The 24,695-nt window shown below is 46.4% G+C and overlaps 2 protein-coding genes across 11 annotated transcripts in view; both read left to right on the top strand.

The window, feature by feature from the left end:
- Positions 1–3,873: 3,873 nt before the first annotated feature.
- Ndufb8 (NADH:ubiquinone oxidoreductase subunit B8) lies at positions 3,874–9,620 on the top strand. Its single transcript, XM_031390434.1, has 5 exons — positions 3,874–4,014; positions 4,255–4,381; positions 5,789–5,888; positions 6,868–7,023; positions 9,431–9,620. Exons 1-5 carry the CDS (start codon positions 3,930–3,932, stop codon positions 9,521–9,523), a joined length of 561 nt encoding a protein of 186 aa, XP_031246294.1. The 5' UTR covers positions 3,874–3,929; the 3' UTR covers positions 9,524–9,620.
- Positions 9,621–13,809: 4,189 nt separating this feature from the next.
- Positions 13,810–24,695, top strand: part of Sec31b (SEC31 homolog B, COPII coat complex component) — a 33,650-nt gene continuing 22,764 nt past the window's right edge. For 4 of the 10 annotated variants that reach the window (XM_031390424.1, XM_031390425.1, XM_031390426.1 and 1 more), the window contains exons 1-5: positions 13,816–14,412; positions 16,284–16,407; positions 16,706–16,829; positions 23,580–23,775; positions 23,973–24,068. In XM_031390424.1, coding sequence (XP_031246284.1) covers positions 16,329–16,407; positions 16,706–16,829; positions 23,580–23,775; positions 23,973–24,068 — 495 coding nt within the window. In that variant the 5' untranslated portion in view covers positions 13,816–14,412; positions 16,284–16,328. Of the gene's footprint in view, positions 14,537–16,283; positions 16,408–16,705; positions 16,830–23,579; positions 23,776–23,972; positions 24,069–24,695 lie in introns of those variants that run through there. The other 6 variants (XM_031390427.1, XM_031390429.1, XM_031390423.1 and 3 more) reach the window with 6 other exon arrangements.

Genomic DNA, 24,695 nt, shown 5'->3' with positions numbered 1-24,695 from the left:
TTCTAGTGTTAGTCCTGTATGTGAGACTAAGTCCTTCTTCCCCCAGTCCTAGTGCTAGACTGAAGTCAGGTAGGCAAGCGACTCCCACTCCCAGGTCAGCAGGGTCTGGTAGCTAGGTGTGAAACAGGAGGAAGAGGGGTGGGGCCCTCCCAGTTGAGGTATTCTTATGCTAATTCTCTGGTTCTCACTGGAGGCAGGCAGAGGGGAATCCCGACCTAACACTTTCAGCTAATGTCTTCGAGTGAGAGAAACCCTTCAATTACTCTCTAGTATGTAAAACATTAAATAAGGATAGTTGGAAACATTGTGTCGGCCAAGAGACAATGCCCAATCTTAACCATTTACAAATCATTTCTTGGGGTACCTTTATGCCTAATTATGAGGCCGTGTTGATGATTGGAAAGACTGATCTGGAACACGTCTGAGTTAGGGGATACCAGCGACTGTCTGAAATCCAGGAGGCACAGAACTCCTTTTGAAGTCTTATTGCCTCTTATCCTTTATCAGGATTTTATCCCCGATATTTTGGATGTGACTGAAGTAGACGAGTGTGCGTAGCAGTGCAGGAATAGAAACCCCGACTAAGGCAGCGGAGCAGAAAGGGATCCCCAGTCAGGGGTGGTGCCCAAGCCACTCTCAAGCACTTCAGAAGTTTAGGCAGGAGCAGAGTGAGTTTGAGGCCAGCCTAGGTGCATGTGAGTGGTGAGATCTTTCTTCACAGAAAGAAAAGAATCACAGGGGAAAAAAGTAAGAGAATTCTTGAGTTCCTTCTCCTACAGACTTCTCATTAACATCAGTGTATGTTCACGTTACTGGTCTCAGGAATCCTTCCTTCCCTCAGGTATTAGTTACTGAAGGCTGGGACAAAAACAAAACAAAACCTAACAGAAACAATGTGTGGGGTTCCTTTAGTTTACAGTTCTCGGGGCCAGGCTGCCAAGGCAGAAAGTTACAGTGGCCAGAACTTGGAAGAAGCAAGAAGCACAGAGTGATAGAAGCTACCCCTTGGTTCCCTTTCTCTTTTTGATCCAGTCAGCAACTCAGCCCATGGGGCAGTGCTACCTACACTGAGGATATGCCCCAGCTTGATTAACTTAATTTGGAAAATCCCCCACAGATGCCTTCAAAAAAGTTTGTTTACAGTTGATTCTAATGCCATCAAGTTGAAGATTAACCTATTCCCACCCCACTCCATTTTTATCTTTAGTTTTTCATTCTCTTTGCTACACATCAGTGTTCATCAAAATTAAGCAAATAAAAATGAGATACAGTTGTGGTTTATTTGTGTTCCTCTAAAAAGATATGCATTGGAAATTTATCCCCCAATGTAAGTATTAAGAAGCGAAGCCTAATGGGAGGAGGTGGAGTCACAGGGCCCCACTTTCATGAGTGAGTGGTCCCTATTATAAAAGGGCTTGAGGCTGCAAGTTCGACTGATGCTTTTGCATGTGATTTCTTGCCCTTTACCTGCCTTTTGCCACCAAATGGCATTCCAGGAGACCATTGCCAGGTGTGGACCCCTCAACTTTGGAGCTCTCAGCGTCTGGAAATGTAAAAGAGAAATCGCCATCTTTTTCAAAAGTTCCTGGTCTCCAATCAGAGCAAGAAAGATCCAGCCACATCCACAGGACTTCTTACAGCAGAAAAGCCGGTAGCAAGTTGGCTTTTCACTGCCAGGAGGAATAGGGAATGGTGCAGCCTCTTTGAAAAGCAACCTGGGAGTTTTTCAGAAAGTGAATCATGCAAAGTATCCTGAGTGTGCAGATCTATTCTAAGGACATCGCTGAGAGAATTGAAAACATACATCATGCTTGATATGATTTGCGTCCCTGTAATCCCTACACTTGGTAAGCCAAGGCAGGAGGGGCTTGAATTTGAGGCCATTCTGAGCTTCGAAGTGAGCTCAAGGACAGCCCGAGTTACAGAGTGAAACCTTGCCTCAAGGAGCCAGCAAACAAGACCAAAGAGTAAAACAAGCTCATAAAAGAAAGAAAGAAAACACTATGCAAACTCAGAAAAAGATGTGTACAAGCATATTTCCAGTATATTATTCACAGTAGCCCCAACGTGGAAACAACCTAAATATTCATTAATATTGGAACGTGTTCACATTACAAGAAAAAAGATAGACACGAAGGCTACATATCATGAGAAGATTCCATTTTTATAAGTGAAAAACCATGTCTTAGTTAGGGTTTTACTGCTGTGAACAGACACCATGACCAAAACAACTCTGATAAAGAGCAGCACTTAATTGGGGCTGGCTTACAGGTTCAGAGGTTCAGTCCATTATCATTAAGGCAGGAACATGACAACATCAGGCAGGCATGGTACAGGAGGAGCTGAGAGTTCTTCATCTTCATCTGAAGGTTGCTAGCAGAATATTAACTTCCAGGCTGCTAGAGTCTTAAAGCCCACACCCACAGTGACATTCCTACTCCTACAGGGCCACACCTTCTAACAGTGCCACTCCCTGGGCCAAGCACATACAAACCATCACATACTGATTAGGCAAAAACATAGAAACAGAGAGTAGATTAGTGTTTGCCAATGCGAGGAAGTAGAAGAAATATGCTAATTGGTATGAGATTTCTCTGGGGCAGTGATGAAAAGTTTTAGACCTAGATAGATGTAATGGTCACACACCTTTGTAATGTACATTGAAAAATATCATTATACACCCCCCGCCCCCCACCAGCCAGTCTCACATAGCCCAGATACGCCTTAAACTCATTGTGTAGCTCAAGCTGGCCTTAACTCCTGATTTTTTTTTTTCATTTCTCAAGTGCTGACATTACAAAAAGCATGCACTATCACATAAGAGCACATTGTGGGGCTGGAGAGAGGTCTCAGAGGTTAAGAGTACTGGCTGTTCCTCCGGGGACAGAGGACCCAGGACAAGTGTTCAATTCCCAGTACCTGAATGAAGGTTAATAATCACTTAACTGTGGATTCTTTGAAACTTCAGTTCCAGGGAGATCTGATGCCCTTTGACCTCCTCCAGCACCATATGCATGTGGAGTGCAAACACACATGTGGGCAAAACACCTAACAATATAATTTTCGTTTAAAAAAAGGATTATCTACATTCTATGTAAATAACATGAAGGACAAATGAGTAACTTAGACTAATTTTGTTACTTGAGCAACATGAGATCAGGACTTGCTATCAGTTAAATGCAGATGTTGTCAAATTAGTTCTGATGTCTAATGATTCTATAAGAGGATAAAATGCACTTCAGTAACCTTCCCCAAATCTATATGTTGAATAGTACACATAGATTCTATTACACGATCGTGTCTAAAGAGTTGATGGAAATATGTGCATACTCATAATGTGTAATATACCCAAACCTTACTTGTGTAAAACTTAATAGTATGCAAACATATCTCCCAGTCTGTGTTAAGAGTTTGTTAATTATGGTCTTTTTGTTTGAAATCTGTCTTTTTCCTGACAAATGGGAGGTTTGGGACTGCATCAGGAGAGTCGCCTCCAGTAATAGGCTTGGTTTTGTATTTGTTGGGTTAAGGTGACTGAGACATTTAGATGAACTGTATATAAAAGAGATGAACCTATTTGGGGAAGGATCAAACAAAAACAAGAGCTAAATGTGAAAAAGAACTGCGTGTGAGGACAGAAGGCTGATTTTACTTTGCTCAGCTGCCTGAGATATTCGGCTGGAGCAGCCCCGAAAGGGCCTCAGTTGAATATCAAATGAGTAGCAGCTTTGTTTTCTCTTCTCCTTGCTCTCTGTCCTGGCACCTCAGCAGCTGCTCACTGTCCAGGTTCTTCGGCGGCGTATTTAAATAAAGCCCGCCCAGCTTGACTCGGGGACTCCTGAGCCGGTTTCAGCGATCGCGTTTGGCTCCGCTCAGCCACCGTGACCCGCCTTTGCGCATGTGCAGGGCGAACGTCGGAGAAGGTGAAGATGGCGGCCGCCTGGGCTGCGGCCCGGGGAGTCCGGTGGCTGCAGAGGACAGCCCGCGGCGTGATGCCGCTGGAGGCACGGAGAGGTCTGCACGGTGTGGGAAGCGGGTGCCTGAAGTTTGCTGCTTCGGGAGGGAGGCATCCTTGGAACGGTGGCGGAGGTGTCCTGGCAGGGGTGGGGATGGGGATGGGGGTGGGGGACAGGTGAATTAGTGTGTCCAAAGAAGGGATACAGGGTTGCTGTGGTGCAGTCACTGCGGCTTAGTCCTTTCTGGGTGGGTACCTAAAGAACCGTGTCCATCTGACCCGCATCCCTCTGCGTCCAGCCTTCCACATGACCAAGGACATGTTGCCGGGGTCATATCCTAGGACCCCAGAAGAACGGGCCGCGGCCGCCAAGAAGTATAACATGCGTGTGGAAGACTATGAGCCATACCCAGATGATGGCATGGGGTGAGTGAGGCAGAGGAGGTCTACTAGCATCAGGGGCCCTGGCAGGTGAAGACGGTTGGGTTGGGCGGTGCGACTCTGACGTTTTCTCCCGGATCCTTCTAGCGACCCCTCAGAGTCATTAGTGTGGGTGCTTCCCTTGGTTGGGGGAGGTGGGAGTGGGTGGGTGAGCAGCTGCAGCTGAGAGGACTTCAATTTTTTTCCTTGGCTCAGGCTGTTTCCTCAAATGAGAAAGCCGAGGTTATAATAGCTCCCTGGAGGATTCCAGAATAGCGAAATTCTTCCTTGGCTCCATCCAGAGCACTGGGCTTCATTTAGATTGAGCATCTGCTGGTCTCAGGTGCTGTCATGTAGGCACGTGACCAGGCCGGAGCTGGACTCCTGTCATGAGAACCTTGCTGAGAGGATGGAGTACTCTATATTTGTGTCTGCCTGTCTGGTTTTGGTTTTTTTGTTTGTTTGTTTTGTTTTTGTTTTTGTTTTTTGCCATTAGGGATATGAAAATGCCATAGATGGGTTTGGTTAAGTAAATTACACGATTGCACGTCAACCTTCGTTCTTCAGTTGGTGTTAGTCCCTTCTGGCCCTCTATCCATGTAACATAGTGAATTATGAATAGTGGTTAAACATCTTCACTTCCTGTGTTAGCATTTTTCTTTTCTTTTTTTCCAGTCATTTTCTTTGACACGTGTCCAGTTATCATTATCTGTTTTTTACTTTGTTGTGGCTGGAACAGCCTGGGTAATAGTCTCTATAAGGTGAACTTGGATTTTTAGGGGGAGAACCCAAATAAGCAAGGCTCTCCAGGAGGTGTTTGAAGCATGAGCGTATTTATGAACTTGCGGTTAAGAAACACAGTAGCTATGGAGAAGAAAAGCCTTTTTCTTTTCTTTCCTTTTTTTTTAAAGGTTATTTATTATATGTATGTACACTGTAGCTGTCTTCAGACACTCCAGAAGAGAGCATCAGATCCCATTACAGATGGTTGTGAGCCATTATGTTGTTGCTGGGAATTGAACTCAGGACCTCTGGAAGAGCAGTCAGTGCTCTCAACCACTGATCCATCTCTCCAGCCCAGAAAAGCCTTTTCTAATGTGTACCTATTTTGTTTTATTCAACAAATGTGGATGTAGTTGATTGCTAAATTCCCTTTTAGTTCTGAGTTGTGTGACTTTTCTTTGTAAATGAAGATAAAGCCATGTTGTTTCAGGACCTGACATAACCTCTAACTATATTCTGGACATTTTTGATTCTGTGCTTAGTACTAAGACATCTTGATTTTGGGGTAAGTTCTTCTATCCTAAGTGATGTAGTTATACATGTCGATTTGTTTCTGATCTTTGGGATGAGGGCTTTGAATTGTCAGGGACTACTACAGCCCTTTCCAGAAGTTCTTGCTGTCTCTCTCAGATATGGTGACTACCCGATGCTCCCCAACCGCTCACAGCATGAGAGGGATCCGTGGTATAACTGGGACCACCCAGACCTCAGGCTGAACTGGGGTGAACCGGTGAGAAAACCATTACCTGTCTCCCTTCCTCCCAGTTTCCTTGTGTTTTCCTGGGATTCTTTCCTTAGTTAGTGCAAATGGTACTTTTTTGCTAAGCCTTTCTGCTCAAGGAAACAAGGTCCAACAATCTGAGAGCTGAAGTTCCGCATGTGGCACACAGGATGGAACTTAGAGGAATTCCCAAAGTCCCGTGCACTGTCAGCATTGTGCAGGCCATGCTTGAGCACCCTTTGGTGGAGCCAGCATTCATCTTTAAGGCTGGCCCTGTGCCTCTTGGACCTGGCTCAGAATGTTGCCCTAAGAAGGCTAATGCTTCTTTGAAGCCTTGTATCAGGCTCTGGCCATTCCAGATTGTCTGTTGCCTTAGTTAGGATTTCTATTGCTATGATGAAACACCATGACCAAAAAGCAACTTGAGAAGGAAATGACTTGGCTTACATTTCTATATCACTGTTCATCATTGAAGGAAGTCAGGGCAGGAAGCTGGAGGCAGGAGCTGATGCAGAGGCCATGGAAGGATGCTGCTTACTGGCTTGTTCCCTGTAGCTTGCCCAGCCTGCTTTCTTTCTTTTTTGTTTTGTTTTGTTTTGTTTTTTCAGACATGGTTTCTCTGTATAGCCCTGGCTGTCCTGGAACTCACTCTGTAGACCAGGCTGGCCTAGAACTCAGAAATCCGCCTGCCTCTGCCTCCCAAGTGGTGGGATTAAAGGTGTGTGCCACCACTGCCCGGCCAGCCTGCTTTCTTATAGAACCCAGGACCACCAGCCCAGGGATGGCACTACCCACAATGGGCTGGGACTTCCCCCATCAATCACTAAGAAAATGCCTTACAGCTGGATCTTATAGAGACATTTTTCTCAATTGAGGTTTCCTTCTTTCAGATAACTCTAGGTTGTGTCAAGTTGACACAAGACTAGCAGGACACCTGTCTTTTGCAAGAACAGTTTGTGACAGTTAGTTATGTGCCTTTCTGCCACAGATACACTGGGACCTAGACATGTACATCAGGAATCGTGTGGACACATCTCCTACACCTGTGTCTTGGGATGTCATGTGTAAACAGCTCTTCGGCTTCGTGGCTTTCATGCTTTTCATGTTCTGGGTCGGGGACAAGTTCCCTTCCTACCAGCCTGTGGTGAGTGTCTTCTGTGCTCTCCAAAGCACATTGGCCCCTTTCCTGAGGGAGTGAAGTTGCTGGGGTAGAAAACTACCAAACTGCCAAGTTTGGCTTCCTAGAGTTTTAGACAAGAGAAAGATGATGGGCCTTACCCTCCTGCCCAGCAGGCCTCAGAGCACTGCTCTGCCCCCTCTGTATGGGCCAGATAACTGAGGAGACAGACTTGAGCACCAACTAGTGGGTAAGAATGTGGAGGCCAATCTTCAGAGTTTCCATGTGAGGACAGTAGTTACTACTTATATTTCAGTGGTGACCAGAGACTCTAGAGCTGGAACCTCCCCATGCTGAGCACATGAGGGGCACTTTCTGCTGAAACCTCACTCTGAGCTGAACACATGAAAGGCGCTTTCTGCTGAAACCTCCCCCTGTGCTGAGCACATGAAAGGTGCTTTCTGCTGAAACCTCACTCTGAGCTGAACACATGAGGGGGCGCTTTCTGCTGAAACCTCACTGAGCTGAGCACATGAGGGACGCTTTCTGCAGGGTGCTGGAAAGAGTTGTCCATGATCAGCAGTGACAGTTGTGATTCACAGCATTCAAAGGACACAGAGAGCATACTTCCCAGCTTAAAGGAGGTATTAGGACCCCTTAGATGGAAGACAAAATGAGCATCATGTGAATATGTGTGTACAAGCCTGGCACGGCTTGTATGTGTGCAGTGAATGTACAGAGAGGGGTCATCCGTGGTAAGGGAGCAGGATTAAAACTAGGAGGCAAGGGCTGGAGAGATGGCTCAGTGGTTAAAAGCACTGACTGTTCTTCCAGAAGTCCTGAGTTCAATTCCCAGATGGCGCATAACCATCTGTAACAGGATCTGATGCCCACTTCTGGTGTGTCATGTATTCACATACATTAAATAAAACAACAACAACAACAAAAAAAAAAACTAGGGGACAAGAAGAAAAAGAATCTGAGTGGTGAGAGGTCAGAGAACCCATGAGGGACAAGAGAGAACGTAGGAGAGGGCGGATGGTGAGTTAGGTGATAATAAAAATAGGGCCAATGAGATGGCTCAGTGGGTAAAGGCACTTGCCGCCAAGCCTGTTGACCTGAGTTCAATCTCTGGGAGAGGACTGACTCCTGTGAGTTGCCCTCTGACTTCCACATGTGTGCCATGGTAGCAGTGTGCCCCCACACCTAGATACTAAATAAGTAAATGTAGTAAGAATATTCAAAAATGTAAATCAGCCATTAAAAAAGTAGTTTCTAAATAACCAGCTACATAGGTTCCCTAGAGAACTCTGATACATTCTTATTCCTCAGGCCTGGTTCTTGGAAGTCCTAATTCTATGGCTCTACAATAGGGTTCTAGAGTCAGTATACTCATCAGTTTCTAGGTAATTATGAGATGCATTTAGAATTGAAGATCACTAGATTATGAGGTAATTTGTTTAGCTCTGTTGGGCAGCTTTTATTGCATAGCTGAGAATTTGAACTTGATGGCAGAGTGGTGTATTAATCAAACAAATATTTATATAACCTCTGCTATGTACCAGATGCCAACTTTGCCAGGGGGTAGGAATGCAGGGATTTCTTGGGCTGCCTCTAGTACCAGGGAGCCATCTTTGTTTGTGACTAGAAGCCTGGCATGATGTGGGCCAGGCTCTTAGGAAGATTAGTCTAGGAGTGTCTCCAGGGTGTTTTGAGAAGAGAAGAACTGAAGGCACGGGCTGCAGTATTTGCAGTCAGCTGCCCAGTGCTGCCTCGCTGGCAGAGCATGTTCACTGACACGAGCCTCGCCGAGCCCTGGGGACTCTTTGCTGGAGAGCATGTGGGGCTGTGGTGAGCACTGACTTCACTTCAGGAGAGCAAGAGCAGTGCGGTTCTTCCATTTTTCAGTTCTGTAAGCACATCACCCTTTTCTCCTCCCTCTGAGCTGTGTTCTCTGACAGCTGTTTGTTGCTAAAGCCAGCAGCCCTGAAAGCTCGTCCCAGCCGCGTCTCCTCTGCGTTCCCCCACCACTGCTCCTGCACGCCTCATTTGCCAGACCACTTTAGTGGTGGAGCCATTAGAGGCTGAGTGACTTAGAGGGGATTGAGTCTGTCTCAACCCCGAGAGAGAGAGAGCAGGATGGATGGATGCACCATCCCATTTAGAAAGCTTTGACTTGGACCGCCCCGCCTCCACTGCTCACTTGCAGGGCAAACACCACTTCTCTCACAACTTCAGTGCTCTCTCTGCTGCAGACTGAGCAGGGCAAGAGCATCCCTCTGCCAGTTTAGCTCAGCTGGGTCTGACCAGAGGCTACCGTATGCCCATTTGCGCTGCGTGATTGTTAACTCAAGTAGGGTGTAGTCAGGTATTGGCTGGCTGGCTGTTGTTCTTTCTAACCCCTGTGCTTTCTGTTTTTTGTCTTCTTCCTTAGGGTCCAAAGCAGTACCCTTACAATAATCTGTACCTGGAACGAGGCGGTGATCCTACCAAAGAGCCTGAGCCTGTGGTTCACTATGATATCTGAGGAGGCCTGATGGGCTTTTGTGCCCTCTAAATAGGACTCCCTCACTCCTAGAGGTTTAACCTTAATGAGATCCCTAATAAAGCTCAGTGCTGTGGTATCTGTGTCTCCTTTCCCCAGGAATAGTGACTGCTGTGAGGGGCCAGGTCCTTGTCCTCCCCTCCACATGCTGCCTGCCTGTATTCCTGTTTTCCTGCTCTGAAATTGGAAGGATGGGAAGGAAGGTTAGGAAATAAGTGTAAGAAAATCATAGGCCATGTCACTGGGGCTGGGAAAGTGGTGTGCAGCTGCAGCTGCACAGTAGATGGGAAGGGTCAGTCCTTTCCCGTTCACAGGGCGAAAGAGAGAAGGTATGTGCTCGCTTCTTAATTTGGAACAAGATTCATTTTCCTTAAAAACCATTTTTGTGGAGCACATCTATAATCTTAGCATGCAGGAAGCTGAGGCAGGAGGATTGCAATTTTGAAGCCTGTCTGGGCTACATAGTAAGGCTATGAAGACAACCTAACTTTTTAAGTAATAGTTATTAGGTTTAAAGACATGTGATGTCTTTAAATCCCAGCACTTGGGAGACTGAGGCAGGAGGATCTCCATGAGTTCAGGACTAGTCTAGGCTATCTAGTGAGTTTGAGACTATCCTGAACTATATATAGTAAGGTGGTTTCAAAACAAAGACCATTTATTTAAACTTTTTTGGTTTTTTTCAAGTCAGGGTTTCTCTGTGTAGCCTTGGCTGTCCTGGAATTCTGTAGACCAGGCTGGCCTCGAACTCAGAAATCCGCCTGCCTCTGCCTCCCAAGTGCTGGGATTAAAGGCATGTGCCACCACTGCCTGGCTTTATTTAAACTCTTAAATAATTAAGTTTTAAAAGAAAGTAAGTCATTTCAACTGATGGAACAGTAGGAAATGCCTGGTCAGAAGCTGTGGCATTTCTTTATTCCTCCTTTCAAAACAAGTTTTCTAAAGCAGCTTCTTAGTCATTAACATTGTCCATATTTATGACGTAAGGAATGTATCCAAGCCCCTGTGACAGCTTTAGAAGAAAGCTATCCTAATGCATCTCCATTTCCTAAAGCATGTGTTGTCAGCCTCAGGTATACAGACATCATTGAAGAGTATGCAATGCCTAAAGGGTGTCACTGAGAACTATTCCAACTCTGACCTCTAGTTGTCACCTTTGGAGGTGACACAGTCTAAAGTTCTCAGATTTATAGTGTTTGATCAGATGGCTCTAGCCATCTGATCATGAGCATTAGGAGGAAGAAGCAGGCAGGTCTCTGAGCTCTAGACCAGCTAGTGAGATGCTGTCTCAAGAAGCTGGTACACTGGGGAAATGGGACTTAAGTGCACTGGGTGCTCTCCAGCACCCACATGATGGGTCACAACCATCTGTAACTCAGTCCTCAGGGATCTGACACCATCTTCTGACCTCCAGGGACACTGCATGTGGTGCTCAGACATTCAGGCAAACACTCATAAAATAAAATAAAATAATTTAAAAGGTTGGTTGTGGTGGTACATGCTTTTAATTCTAGCACGTGGTAGGTGGGGCAGAGGCAGGTGGATTTCTTTACATAGTGAGTTTCAGGCTGACCAAGGTGGGAAGACCCTGTTTGAAAAACCCAAAAGGATTAAAAAGTATAGCGATCAGATTAAAACTTAATAACAATCACCGGGATGGGCATGGAATAATCCACAAAGTAGCCACGTTTGTAGTCTAAGCCATAGGCTTATTGAGTAGAAGTGACTGGTACAACCACTAAAAGTCTTGGCTGTGTGGGCTTCAAGGCAGTCCAAGCAGATATCTGTTAACCTTCAAGTGGTGTAAGAGTTGGCGGGAGGAAACATGGTGGCTCATGCCGAAACTCAAGCAAATAAAAGAAATGGTTCCTATCGTTTCTGGATTTTGTAAAATTGTGTGTGTGAGATATCCAAAGAGGAGGATCTAAGTACAGTGCCTGTCAAGGAGTTTCCTGTGACCAGTGACCCGCTGTGTTAGTCCATCTGCAATATCAAGCCAGTCAATGTGCATTCTGTTCAGGAGTTTCCTTTTTGAAAGTCTTACTAGGTAGCTTTGGCTGAGATTAAAAGTAGAACATTTTCTTAAGTTAACCTCATTTCATTTGGAATCCTGACCCATAAGAAAATATTTCTCCTGCATCAGTACAAATAAACCCATCAGACTTAGTCACTGTTTTATTGATCCAAAGAAAGACCATGATCATAACAACTCAGGAACAGTTCACTGGGGGTGTGCTTACAGTTTCAAAAGCTTGGTCCATTATCAGCATGGTGGGGAGCATTAGTAGGCATGATGATGGAGATGTAGTGAGAGCTACATCCTGATGGGGGTTGGGGGTTGGGGGCACGGATGGATGAGAGTCTGACTGGGCCTGCCATGGGCTTTTGAAACCTTAAAACCCACCCCCATTGACATACATCCTCCAACAAGAATTTGCTTCCTTTCCTAATCCCTCTAATCCTTTCAAAGAGTTCCACTCCCTGGTGACTAAGCATTCAAATATATGAGCCTTTGGGCACCATTCTTATTCAGACCACCGCATCATTCAACTTAGATGTGGGCTCCATTAGTGGTTGTCTGGGTAGTTAAAATGCAAAATTAGGGAGTGGAACTGAAAATGTTTTGAAGAATTCTTAGACTTATTGCAAACTGCTGAGATGGCTCAGTTGGTAAAGATATGCGGTGAGCACCTGAGTCCAACCTTTAGGCCCTACATGGTTGGAGGAGAAAGTCAATTACTTCAAGGTATCCTCTGACCTTTGCATATGTGCTATATATAGTGTGTGCATCCGTACTTGCACACAGAATAAATGTTATTTTAAGAAGTTCTTTTTGCACCAGGCGGTGGTGGCGCACACCTTTAATCCCAGTACTTGGGAAGCAGAGGCGGGTGGATTTTTGAGTTCCAGGCCAGCCTGGTCTACAGAGTGAGTTCCAGGACAGCCAGGGCTACACAGAGAAACCCTGTCTCAAAAAAAACCAAAAAAAAAAAAAAGTTCTTTTTACAAAGATATACTCTTTAATCATCTCATTTTAAAAATTTCATTTATTTGTTAATGTGAATGTATGTGGCTGTGTCCCATATTTTATATTTCGTTCATTTACTTATGTAAATGTATATGGCTGTGTGCCACCAGGAAATGATGTTAGATTCTCTGGGACTGGAGTTAGGCAGTTGGAAGCTGCAATGTGGGTGCTGGGAATCGAACCTTAGGACTTCAGTACAGATTTCTTGTGTGGTGCTCATCAGTGTGGGTGGTACTTCTGCTTTATTCCCTAATTTGGAGGTATTGGCCAAGGTTCTGCTTGGGGGGCGCACAGGGGAGGGGGAATCTCCTGTAGTCCAGTGTGGCCTTGAAGTTGTTGGGTAGCTGAAGATGACCTTGAACTTCTGATCCTCTTGTCTTCTCCTGAGTACTGGGATTGCAAGGTAGCCACCACAACCACTGGTTTCTGTAGTGTTGGGAAATAAAACCCGGGTTTCAAGCCTTAGGGCAAGCGCTCTCAGCCAATCCATAACTCTTGTTCCTACGGTTCAGTCAGACAATGACCCTGTTTGCTCTCCTACTCCACCCCCACCACCGGCTCACCTGTTTCTGTGATAGGACATTAAAAAAAAAAAAATAAATAAAAAAGTTTAGTTGTAGCAAGAATGGTCCTGGCACAGATGGTGCCACACATGGGTTTCTATCTGATTTCAGGACTGCCCATCAGATAATGGGCACCCCAGTTTCAGAGGTGACCCAGGTAGAACTCACCATACGATTCATGCACCAAGTGGAACTTTTAAATCAATCTGGGTATCTTCACCTGCCACAGTTCCCTCAACTTGAAAAGCAGCTGTGGTATCTTCACATTCTCTTTCCTCTGCCTCAAGGTTTTCCGCTTAGTTATCAGCTTCACGGGCTCGCCCTGGCTCTCAAGCCCCAGCCGTCTTGAATCCTTTCCTTTCTCAGTCAGGAGAGCCAGGGCAGCTCTCCTTCAGTCACCAGGATTAATCCAGGCTTTCTTCACCAGTTCCTGGGCTGCTCTATTCCTCTTGTAATTGGGTCCCTGCCTTCCGCCCTTCTCCCTCCAAAGGGATCCATACTGCCAGATACAAAATACAATTGCCACTAGTGCCTCTGACCCAAATTTTTCAGTAATTCCCTGTTAACCGCAGAATTAATTGGTATTCCATAATTTATCTATCGGAACTGGTTCTCGCTCAGTCTCTTTGATTTACTGTGTGGGAAATGCCAGCACGCTTATTAGCCACTCCGGCCCCCCTTTTGCTGAAATATCACCTAGTGTTCTTTCAGCTCCAAGGAGTAATGCCCGTGTCATGTGCCTGAAATCTTCCATGAAGTCCCTGGTCCACAATCATCTCTTTTTCCACACACAGCCCTTAATCAGTTTATGGACACCCTCTACTAGTGGGCTTCAGTGTGCACCACTGCTATTTACAGCCTCGATTGCTTTTCAGCTAAATAGATCACACTGAGAGCTCATGGGCTAAGGGCCGGGGCTTCCCTCGCTTTAATAACTACGTAATAAATTGAATTAATGTTTCCCCTTTCTATTCACAGGCTAACCATGGAGCCTGGCTCAAATAGAATAGACTAGAATGTACTGGTCTTGGGCGCCAGAACTGTAATTACACGCAAGTGAGGCAGGCCCTGCTGCGAAACCTCTGTTCGGTTGGTGCGGATTAGCATTGCGGAGCTCGGCTAAGCGAGCAGAGGGAGCGGGTCGCCAGCTGTGGCCAGGGCGAATTGAGTTTTGGCCCTCGGCAGCCGCCGTCCGCAGTGCAGTGCGCCCTTGGCTGGGACAGGACCCGCTCGGGCGGTCGCCCGTGACCCGTGACCCCTGACCCGGGCGCTCGGAACAGGTGGGTTTGCCCCGCGGGTCTGGGGTCCCGGAGCACCGTTCCTCCCGCGGGAGGGCGCCGGGGAGCTCGCCGCCCGCTCGCTCGCCGAGACCACACCCTGGCCGCTGCGCCTCCTGGAGCTCCCGTACGAATGCCCCCGGCTGGACCCGGTCCCGAGCCCTATGCCACACAGTGTCCCCAGCCCCGCCGAGGTCCAGCAGCGCCGCGCGTGCCTCCACCTCCTCCCCAGGCCCTGGCTTGACCCAGCCCTGAGCCTGCACCCGGTCGCGGCGCCCTGGCCACTTGTAACTGACCGTCAAGTGCCTTGTACGGCAGTCGGCAGGCGAGAAGCTGTGTTGACCTTCTCCCTAAGGACTGACTGCCAGGGGTCGTCCTCCCTGATCGTGGTTCCCCGACCCCACCAGCCCTCCGCTGCCCTGGCTGTTCGATTCCTAACGAGGGCTTTTCTTATAAACTGATGCCTCAGAGCAAAGAGGATGAAAAGCGCATTTCCCTTGTTCCTTCCGTCAATGGTTTAAGCACGTCATGAAAGCTTTGCTTAAATTAATATAGTGGTTAAAGGCACGGGGTTTATACATTGCGGCTTAGCCGGCTGTTTTCTACGTTAGACGGACTAACAACTTATAGACCTCGTGAGGGACAAACTTAGGGAGTTGTGCCTGTCAAATGCGCTGTTGCTGGTCGCTGCGCTTCTGTACAGGATGGTTCTGACCAGCAGGTGGCACTGGTGACGAAATAGTGTAGTTAGCTGGTCACGAGGTAAAGCTGAGCTTCAGGAGTTTAGAAACTCCCAGAAAAAGCTTAACTGACAGCTCCAAGCTTTCTTCAAGCTGGAAAGTACAGTAGAGATTAAGTAATACTATCTCCTGCTTTTATAGGTGAGACTGACCTGACTGGGTTGCTCAAGCAGGTCACAGTAAGTTCTAAGTTCCGTCCTTTACGTTTCTGCCTCTTTGCTGGCCTGTAAGGACGAGGCCCTGAGTGAGTTTTCATTTAGAAGTGGAAATCACAGAGTTAAAATGAAAGCAGCGTGGAGGGCTCACACCTGTAATCCCAGCACTTGTGGAGTAGAGACAGGAGGATCATTCTCAGTTACATAGCAAGTTTGAGACTAGTCTGGGCTACGGGAGACCCTGCTCCCCCTTCCCCAAAGGAAAGGGTGTGAAAAGATGGCTCTGTTGCTAAGAGCACCCGCTGGGTTCCCAGCGCTCACACCTTAGCTCACAACTGTAGGTAGCTCCAGTTCCAGGGGCTCCAATACTCTCTTCTGGCCTGTAAAGGCATTCAGTACTCGAGTGGTACACAGGCATACATGCAGGCAACACACACACACACACACACACACACACACACACACACACACACACATCTGTGAATATTATACATATAAATATATTAAGCTAGGTCTTACTTTCTGTGTAGTCCTGGCCAGGCTTACCTGAACTTATAATCTTAAAGCCTCAGCCTCTTGAATGCTTGAAACATAAATATACATCACAAGTCGAAATATTTGATTATCAATTTCACTTGGGAATTGGTGCTCTGAGGACAGATGCGTGTCAATGACGTAAATACAGGATTCACTGGCACATATACAATACTCAAAACCAAAGAAATCAGGCAAAGTCACTGAGAAATTGCCTATTTGATGGTTATTATCATTAGGCCTGTAGTAACCAATGTGAATAAACACCTTGGGAGTTTAGATAACTGGGTAAGTGACCTGTCAGATGAGCTTGTTTTTCCTCATTCTGTATTTTGTCGAAATACTTCATCTTGTGGAGAAGAGAGACAATCTCTGTGTCCACAGATGCTCCCCGGGTCACTGGCCCTAAGGTTTTTTTTTTTTTTTTTTTTATTCCTATTTTTAGTGGACCAAAGGTCATATATGTTTTCCAAAACCTACGGGGCAGACCATGAAGTTGAAGGAACTTGAGAAGCCAGCTGTCCAAGCATGGAGCCCAGCCAGGCAGTACCCTGTGTATCTGGCCACAGGTATGACGACTTGGCCAGACTAGGAGCTACTAGAAGTCATCTGTCAAAGGAGACTTCAGTATCTACAACTCCTTAATGACCATGAGAGACAGCCGTAGGATCATGTCAGGTTGGGTACCTGGTAACAGCCTTGGACTAGGGCCGAAGGGTGGCACCTCATACTTTCTCCACGGCTACCTCTGGAGAAACGATGCTCCTAACTCAATTCTGTTCTGTTTCCTCCCTAACCTATCAATACCTATCAATACCTCTAATCCATGCTCATTTGCTGCCACTTCTTTCCTTTCCTTGTGACTAGGAACATCTGCTCAGCAACTGGATGCCTCCTTTAGCACAAATGCCACCCTGGAAATCTTTGAGGTTGATTTCAGGGACCCTTCTCTGGACTTGAAACACAAAGGAGTTCTTTCTGTCTCTAGCAGGTACTATGTTGGGTCTATGAGTGGGTATTCAGGTCAGACCCTGATGAATATACTGTTAGAGGGTCCTGGGGGGCAGTGTGTACAGTTCCGGGATCATGGGGTGATAAGTATGGGGAACGGGAGTTATGTTTCAGAGGAGTTCATGCTGGTCAAAGGGATTTGAGAACTACCCACGTTCACCTTACTAGGCAGCAGCAGCAGCAGCAGCAGGCAGCATGCAGGTGATAGAGCTGCCTTGCACAAGCCAGGACTGCACATACCAGGTCTCCCTTTGAGCCCATGGATACTGACTCCTTCCCTTGGCTTTTGTTAAATATCACACTCTCCTGCCAACAAAGGGGACAACAGTGACCTCTCCCCATGGCTCTTAGGTGCTGAGTGGGTGTCATAGGTTTCATGGCTCTGGCAAGCTGGATGCTTGTAGGTTTCTTGGCTATATTATGTAACAGCAATGAAAGGAGGATCATTTGTCCTCTCCTTTATTGGCAGAAATGTTTGCAAGAAGTCCTTGAGGAGCTTGGTAGGAGGGCACTATCACTGGGACCCTTCAGATCTTACTCAGTCCTCAGAATAAGCCTAAATTATGAGTGCCACTATTTCCATTTTACACGGGTGATGGAAACCCTAAGGAGCCAGACTTGGAATGCAAGTATGCTCCTATCTGAGTGCAAAGTCCTCTTCTTCCTATTATGCCACAGCTTTTGTCTTGAGATAAGGTCTTGCTAAGGCTGGCTTTGAACTCTCAATCTTCCCAATTTGTCCCCCTCAGCAGCTGGCATAGATGTCTCGCTGTACCTGGCTCTATTCCTTTTTAAGGGCTTTGTGAAGATGGCACCTATAGCCTGATACAATAGTCAGTGGGGTTTTGTACTGTCAGAAAAAGTGTAAATATTCATTATAGTCCACTTCATATTTAATAAGTATTACCACACTACTGATTTTATATAGGTAGAAGATTTCTATATAAAACATGTAAGTATTTTTCTTATAGCCCAGGACATTTTCTCGCCTGCTTTAACTTGGAGATTTCAGGCTTCTATGGCAGCCTTCCTTCCATCTGATGATTGGTGGGCCCCTATTCCGTCTTCCCTTCTGCCAGTCATCTTCTGCATGTTGTCATGGAAAGCTCAGTCGTGTTGGGTTGTAGCCTAGCTGTGTGCTTTGGAGTAAGTTACATGGGTTGCCTTGTATTTCCTCACTTAACTTTTGAAGAAGAAGAGATCGTCCAAGATCATTTCTAAGAGCCTGTTGAGACATGCATCCATATCTTACATTCAGTCTCTCCCCACTTTCTCTGTGGGAGTTCCCTCTCCTTCCCCCCCTTAAAACTTCTTGGGGGAGCAGTTAAGGTGGCTCATGAGGAAAAGGTGCTTGCTGCAAAAGCCCAGCCACTGGAGTTCAATCCCCAGAACTGACATAAAGGTGGACTGAGAGCACCAAGTCCGTAATGTTGGCCTCTGGCCTCCACATGGGTGCTGCGGCACACATACCATGCACAATATTAATAATAAACATTTTAAAACCCCACCCCCTCTAGGGGGTTGAATGAAAATGGCTTCCATAGGCTCTTACAGAGTGGCACTATGAGGAGATGTGGCCTTTTTGGAGGAAGTGTGCCACTGAGGTGGCCTTTACAGTTTCAAATGCTATAGCCAAGCCCAATGTCACTCTCTCTTCTTGTGCCTGCCAATTCAGATGTAGAACTTTTTTTCTTTTAAGATTTATTTATTTATTATATGTAAGTATACTGTAGCTGTCTTCAGACACTTTTTTTCTTCTCTCTCCGGCCCTGCTCCCTCCAGCCCAAAGATTTATTTATTTATTATATGTAAGTACATTGTAGTTGTCTTCAGACACCCTAGAAGAGATCTCATTGTGGATGATTGTGAGCCACCATATGGTTGCTGGGATTTGAACTCAGGACCTAAGGAAGAGCAGTCAGTGCTCTTAGCCTCTGAGCCATCTTTCCAGCCTCAGATGTAGAACTCTTCAGTACCATGTCTGACTGCATTTCACCATGCTTCCTATCATAACAGTAATGGACTAAACCTCTGAGCTGTAAGCCAATTAAATCAAGAGTTTCTATGGTTCTGGGGTCTCGTCCCAGCACTAGAACCCCTAACTAACACCCTCGCCTGAAACCCTCCTCTTGCGCCTTTTCCTATTAACATGGCATATTCTTTCAGAATCTCCTCCCTTTGCCTACTCCTTTCTTCACACCCTCAGTCAGATTTGGGCCCTGAAGCTGCCCAAATCTTCTTTCTCTCAGTCTATGATGCTTCTGAGAAATACTCCTATGTAGAAACGTTTGATGGAAAGCAGTGTTCTGAAGTACCCGTGAGGGTGAACAGTGAGAGCCAGCTTAAGCTGTGGATAGATTGAAGAGATCATGGATCAGGCCCTGGAGCATGTGTGGTTGGTTAGACACATCTCACTGTGGAAGAAGGAGCTTGGGGAGAAGCTTCTATGTCATTCCCTGTGGGTAGAAGCTATGGCAGAGTGAGGTTGGAGGTCAAGGGGTGACCTGCTGCTCTCTTACCTCTCCTTACGGAGACTCCAGGTCTCTGAAAATCTGTAGAATCCCCCCTCCTGGAACAACCTAGGAGTAAGTGGGTGGTTTCTCTGCTCTTGCTGTACCTTTATCTCGGTTCTCTGGATACTTGGGGAATACAGTTGGTCTCTCTTTGAGTGCTTAAGGGCAATCAATACACACCAAACTGAAAAGAAAGTCATTCTAGCTGGGTGGTGGTGGAGCACACCTTTAATCCCAGCACTTGGGAGGCAGAGGCAGGCAGATTTCTGAGATCAAGGCCAGCCTGGTCTACAGAGTGAGTTCCAGGACAGCCAGGACTACACAGAGAAACCCTGTCTTGAAAAAACAAACAAACAAACAAAATCATTCTATGTGCTTCTCTTAGTGGGTCTGTCCGCAAGATCCGCCTTCCTTATAGCGGCATCAAGATCATATAGCAGAGAATGTGGTCTTTATTCTTCCATAAAACCAGGCTCAAACCTCAGCTCTGCTAATTACTGTATTCTTGTGCATAGAACCCAACTTCTCTGACTGTGCTCTCCAGTCTTAGTTCGGGATGTAAAGCAGAAGCAGAGCACTGCCTGTGTGCGTCAGGCACTGCCTGTGTGCGTCAGGCACTGCCTGTGTGCGTCAGGCATTCAGGAGTGCACTGCTCTCCCATGGCCTGTCCAGCCCATTGCCAGGCTCCAGCTGGGCCTGCTCTCTCCACTCTGCTTCTTAAGGAGACTGGGTTCTCCCGGTTCTTTTGCCCTGGATGTGGAAAAATTCTCTTTCACTCTAGTTAAACTGTCATGAGGTTGGGATTTTTCAAAAGGAATTCAATTAAATAAAGTCAAAATCTAGAATGAAGAGGTGAGTTAAAGTAGGGGTTGGGGAGTGGTATGCAGCAGATGTTTGTGGTCATGACATGCTAAGTGCTGGCCTCAGATAAGCTCAGGTGGCCCAGTTTCCCAGCCACGTAGGCTTCAGTCTGTTGTCATCCCCCTGCCTACCAACTTCAGTGTCCTCTTCTCAGCTCATATGTCTGTCTGTACACTGGTTCTCAGTCCAGCCTGCTGCTTTGAGTCTCTTCAGAGTGTCTGTCAACATGTAGACTTGGTGTGTGTCTCTTCTGGACCTTCTGGTTCCTGGCCCCTTGTAGGAACAGTGAGCCCGTGCATTCTTTAGATGTCGCCCATCATAACCCTTGCAGCATCTTTATCAGAGGATGCTGTGCATTCTCATATTACAGTCACAGTTTCCCTACACAAACGTGTCTCCTCTCCTCTTTAACCTCCTCTTTTACCTGTTTCCATGGTAAATGCCATCATTTTTTACTTTTAATTGTATTTCCCTTTTTTAAAAAAAAGATTTAGTTTTAGTTATGCATCCCCGTCTCTGTCTGAGCGTGTACACGTGAGTGCTTGGTGGCACCAAAGGAGGCCGGAGGTGTTGGGTCCCCAGTCCAGGTTAATAGGCAGGGGAACTGAACTCAGGTCTCTTGCAAGAGCAGTGAGTGCTTTTAACCACTGAGCCATCTCTCTAGCCCTTAGCTTCATTTTCCAAAATTCCAACTTACAGGAAGAAAAGGCAGGTATACGGAACAGTCATGTAACCTTCACTTGAGGCCATGGTCTAACAGTCTCCTTCAGTGATTAACTGGCCATGTGTCCCTGTCTCTCAGGTGTCTCTCAGGTGTTGTTCACCCTGCTAACAAGGTAGTGAACAATAGAAACACACTTGCTGGGAGTGGAAAGAACCAATTTGTCATACTCTGTATTCTGCTTCTCTGAGGTAATTCCCCTCTTCTCCTTTCATAGGGTGATTTCTTCCTGAGGGTTCAGTCCCTTTACTCTTTTTCTTTTTTTAAGATTTATTTTATTATTTACATGAGTACACTGTTGCTGTCTTCAGACACACCAGAAGGGGACATTGATCCCATTACAGATGGTTGTGAGCCACCATGTGGTTGCTGGGAATTGAACTCAGGACCTCTGGAAGAGCATTCGGTGCTCTTAACCACTGAACCATCTCTCCAGCCCGCCTTTACTCTTATCTACCTGCCCTGTGCTCTGACCTCACTGAAGCCTCTGCCACCTCCCGTCTCTGGTTCCTTGTGTGACCTGAGTCTTCCCCCTCCTCCCTGTAGTTGTTTACCCACAGAGCCCTAGTTTCTGGATGATGCGATACCCTCTTGAGTCAGTTTGGATTTTTTCTTCTGCCCCATGGAGATGGCGCCACTTTAGAAAGCTGCTCACTGTCTGGTGATAGCCCCGGAGGTGCTTACGTGTGGTTGCAGACGCAACCACCTGGGCCGCTGCTCAGCTTCCCGCTCTTGCCAAGCTGGCTCGGCTCAAATGCCTGGTAAACAAATTCTTATTCTGTCAATTCCTGTTCACTCCACTGCCTGAGCACATCAGGGTGTGGAAATTGTGGTTGCACCTAGGGATCTGGTGACAGTTGATGTGCAACCTGCTCTCATGGTTAGCCACAGTGAAAGCAAGACAGGACCTCATTCCCCAACACTCTCAGGTCTTATGGATTTCAGATGTTTTCCCATGGAGCTTTGCATGACACTCTGGCCTTTTTCTTTTGTGCAAAACACTGGCACTGTTTGTTTGTTTGTTTGTTTGTTTAGAAACACCTCCAGAAAGCCAGGAAAGTGTTTCTCTAGTTGGGTATTTAGTATTTTGTTTGTTTGTTTGTTTGTTTTTCAAGACAGGGTTTCTCTGTATAGCTCTGGCTGTCCTGGAACTCACTCTGTAGACCAGGCTGGCCTCGAACTGGGATTAAAGGCATGCACCACCACCGCCCAGCAGTACTATTTTGTGCCTCTGTTTCTCAAAGCTGACCCATTGCATGTCCATTCTAGTGGGCCAGCACACAGGAAAGAGAGGGTGAAGGGAGGTCCTAAGGCTTTCTCACTTTGTGTTTGAGATGGGGTCTGATTGTGACCCATACAGGATAGGCTCCTGCATGAGACGGGCTGGCCTCTAACCTGACTTGATTAGTTTTGTGAACATGAGCTGATACAGTAGCTCTGTGAACATGAGCTGATACAGTAGCTCTGTGAACATGAACTGATACAGTAGCTCTGTGAACATGAGCTGATACAGTAGCTCTGTGAACAGAAGTCTCATAACTTCTCCAAGCCCACTTTCCCTACTTGAAATTGGACAAAATAGAACTTCTCTATAGAGTTGCTAAATATTAAACTAGTGAACACTTAAAACAGTGTCTATTATGTGACAAGTTGTAAATCAATGAGGTTGACTTTCCTTTTTTTTTTTTTTTTTTTTTTTTTTTTTTTTTTTTTTGTTTTGTTTTGTTTTGAGATTAAGTTTCATGTAGCCCAAGCTGGCCTTGAACTTGCTTAAGTACATGATCCCAAACTCCTGATTCTGCTGCCTCCAATTCCCAGTTACTGGGACCACAGGCAAGAGCCACCATGCCAGCCAGGTTGTATTATTTGACTATTTGAGCAGTGAGGACTAAGTGATGTCATCTGTTTGCAGTAGTTATCACAGTCTCTATGTAGCTCAATTTTAACTTCAAAACAAAACAAAAAAACAAAAACAAAAAAACAACACTCCCATATAACCTAGATGGTGACTTTGTGGATTTTAGTTTAACATAGATGAAGTATTTTTTTCTTTTTCTTTTTCTTTTTTTTAAGATTTATTTATTCCGGGCAGTGGTGGCGCATGACTTTAATCCCAGCACTTGAGGGCAGAGGCAGGCAGATTTCTGAGTTCGAGGCCAGCTTGGACTACAGAGTGAGTTCCAGGACAGCCAGGGCAACACAGAAAAACCCTGTCTCGAAAAAACAAACAAACAAACAAAAAACAAGATTTATTTATTTATTTATTTATTTATTTATTTTATGTATGTGGGTACACTGTTGCTGCCTTCAGACACACCAGAAGACAGCATCAGATCCCATTACAGATGGTTGTGAGCCACCATGTGATTGCTGGGAATTGAACTCAGGACCTCTGGAAGAGCGGTCAGTTCTCTTAACCACTGAACCATTTCTCCAGCCTGGAGAGTCTCTCCAAGACTGGGCAGGGAGACTTCCCTTCTGGGTCTGCAGAAAGAAGAAAAGAGACAAACAGATGTAGTCTTGGGCTGGGGAAGCCTGCACAGCAGGAGGGGTTGGCGGAGCTGTCTGTCCTCTGCACACTGACGTGTCCCTACGTGTCCCTACGTTGGTGCTGATGCAGTCTTTTCCTTTGTAGGTTTCACAAGCTAGTCTGGGGAAGCTGTGGCAGTGGGCTTCTGGAAAACTCTGGGGTTCTCGCTGGTGGAGGAGACAGTGGCATGCTTACTCTGTACAATGTGCCCCACATCCTTTCTTCAGGGAAGGAGCCCTTGATTGCTCAGAAACAGAAGCACACAGGAGCTGTGAGAGCCTTGGACTTTAATCCTTTCCAGGTACTGTGTCTCAGCTGATCAGACCTGGTCAAGGCATGAGGACGCATGTCTGAATCGAAGCGCTCTCTTGTGGCCTCCATGCTGTAGCTCTGAACTGTAATGGGAGAGGCTCTGGGTCTTCCAAATGCGGGCCTCCTCCTCCTCCCTTTCTGAGGTGGGAGTGAGGGGGTCTTTAGAAATATCTTTTATTCACACAGGGCAATCTTCTGGCCTCAGGAGCCAGTGATTCTGAAATCTTCATTTGGGATTTGAACCACCTCAGTGTCCCAATGACACCTGGATCCAAGTCACAGGTGAGGGGCTCCCTCTCCCTCTGACCCAGGGTTGCCTCAGGGTGTACAGCCAGGTTTTCCCGGGTAAAGTTTTGAATTCTGGAGCCAGCAGACTAACAGAGATTTCAGGCTTTACCACTGGAGGGCAATAAAACTCCACACACAAACACTCTACTAGCCACCTCAGAATCGAGAGAGGGCACATAGAACAATTGGTTCAGGGTGGTTGTTCGATGGTCAAAGAATTCCCAGAAGGAAGTGAAGGGTAGGGGGATCAGAAGACACCAAGGCAGGCAAGGAGTGATATGTATCATTGTTGTGGGGAGAGGGCTGGCTAGGCCCTGCACTCTGCAGGACACACCACCATCGCTTTGTCGTGAGGAGGGGCAGCCCTATCTCTGCTCTACCTCTGAGTGTCGCTCTGTGGCTTTCCTCTGGGTGTGCCTCCTGTGCCAGTCTGTAGCTTGGATTATCTTTTTGCTTTTCTCTGTCTTGCACTTTATCATAAAGTAATTTGGATTGGCTGGCACTTGTTACCCTGAAAGTCACAGTGTTCTTCCTGCCTCATATTCTCAGGAGCTCTTTGTACCTCTTTCCTCTCTCAGATTTCTCCTCCTCCTCCTCCTTTGTCCTACAGATGCGGGGGGG

The sequence above is a fragment of the Mastomys coucha genome, unplaced genomic scaffold (genome assembly GCF_008632895.1).
Source record: "Mastomys coucha isolate ucsf_1 unplaced genomic scaffold, UCSF_Mcou_1 pScaffold21, whole genome shotgun sequence".
In the NCBI taxonomy this organism is placed as follows: Eukaryota; Metazoa; Chordata; class Mammalia; order Rodentia; family Muridae; genus Mastomys; species Mastomys coucha.
This window is presented reverse-complemented; position numbering and strand designations above follow the sequence as displayed.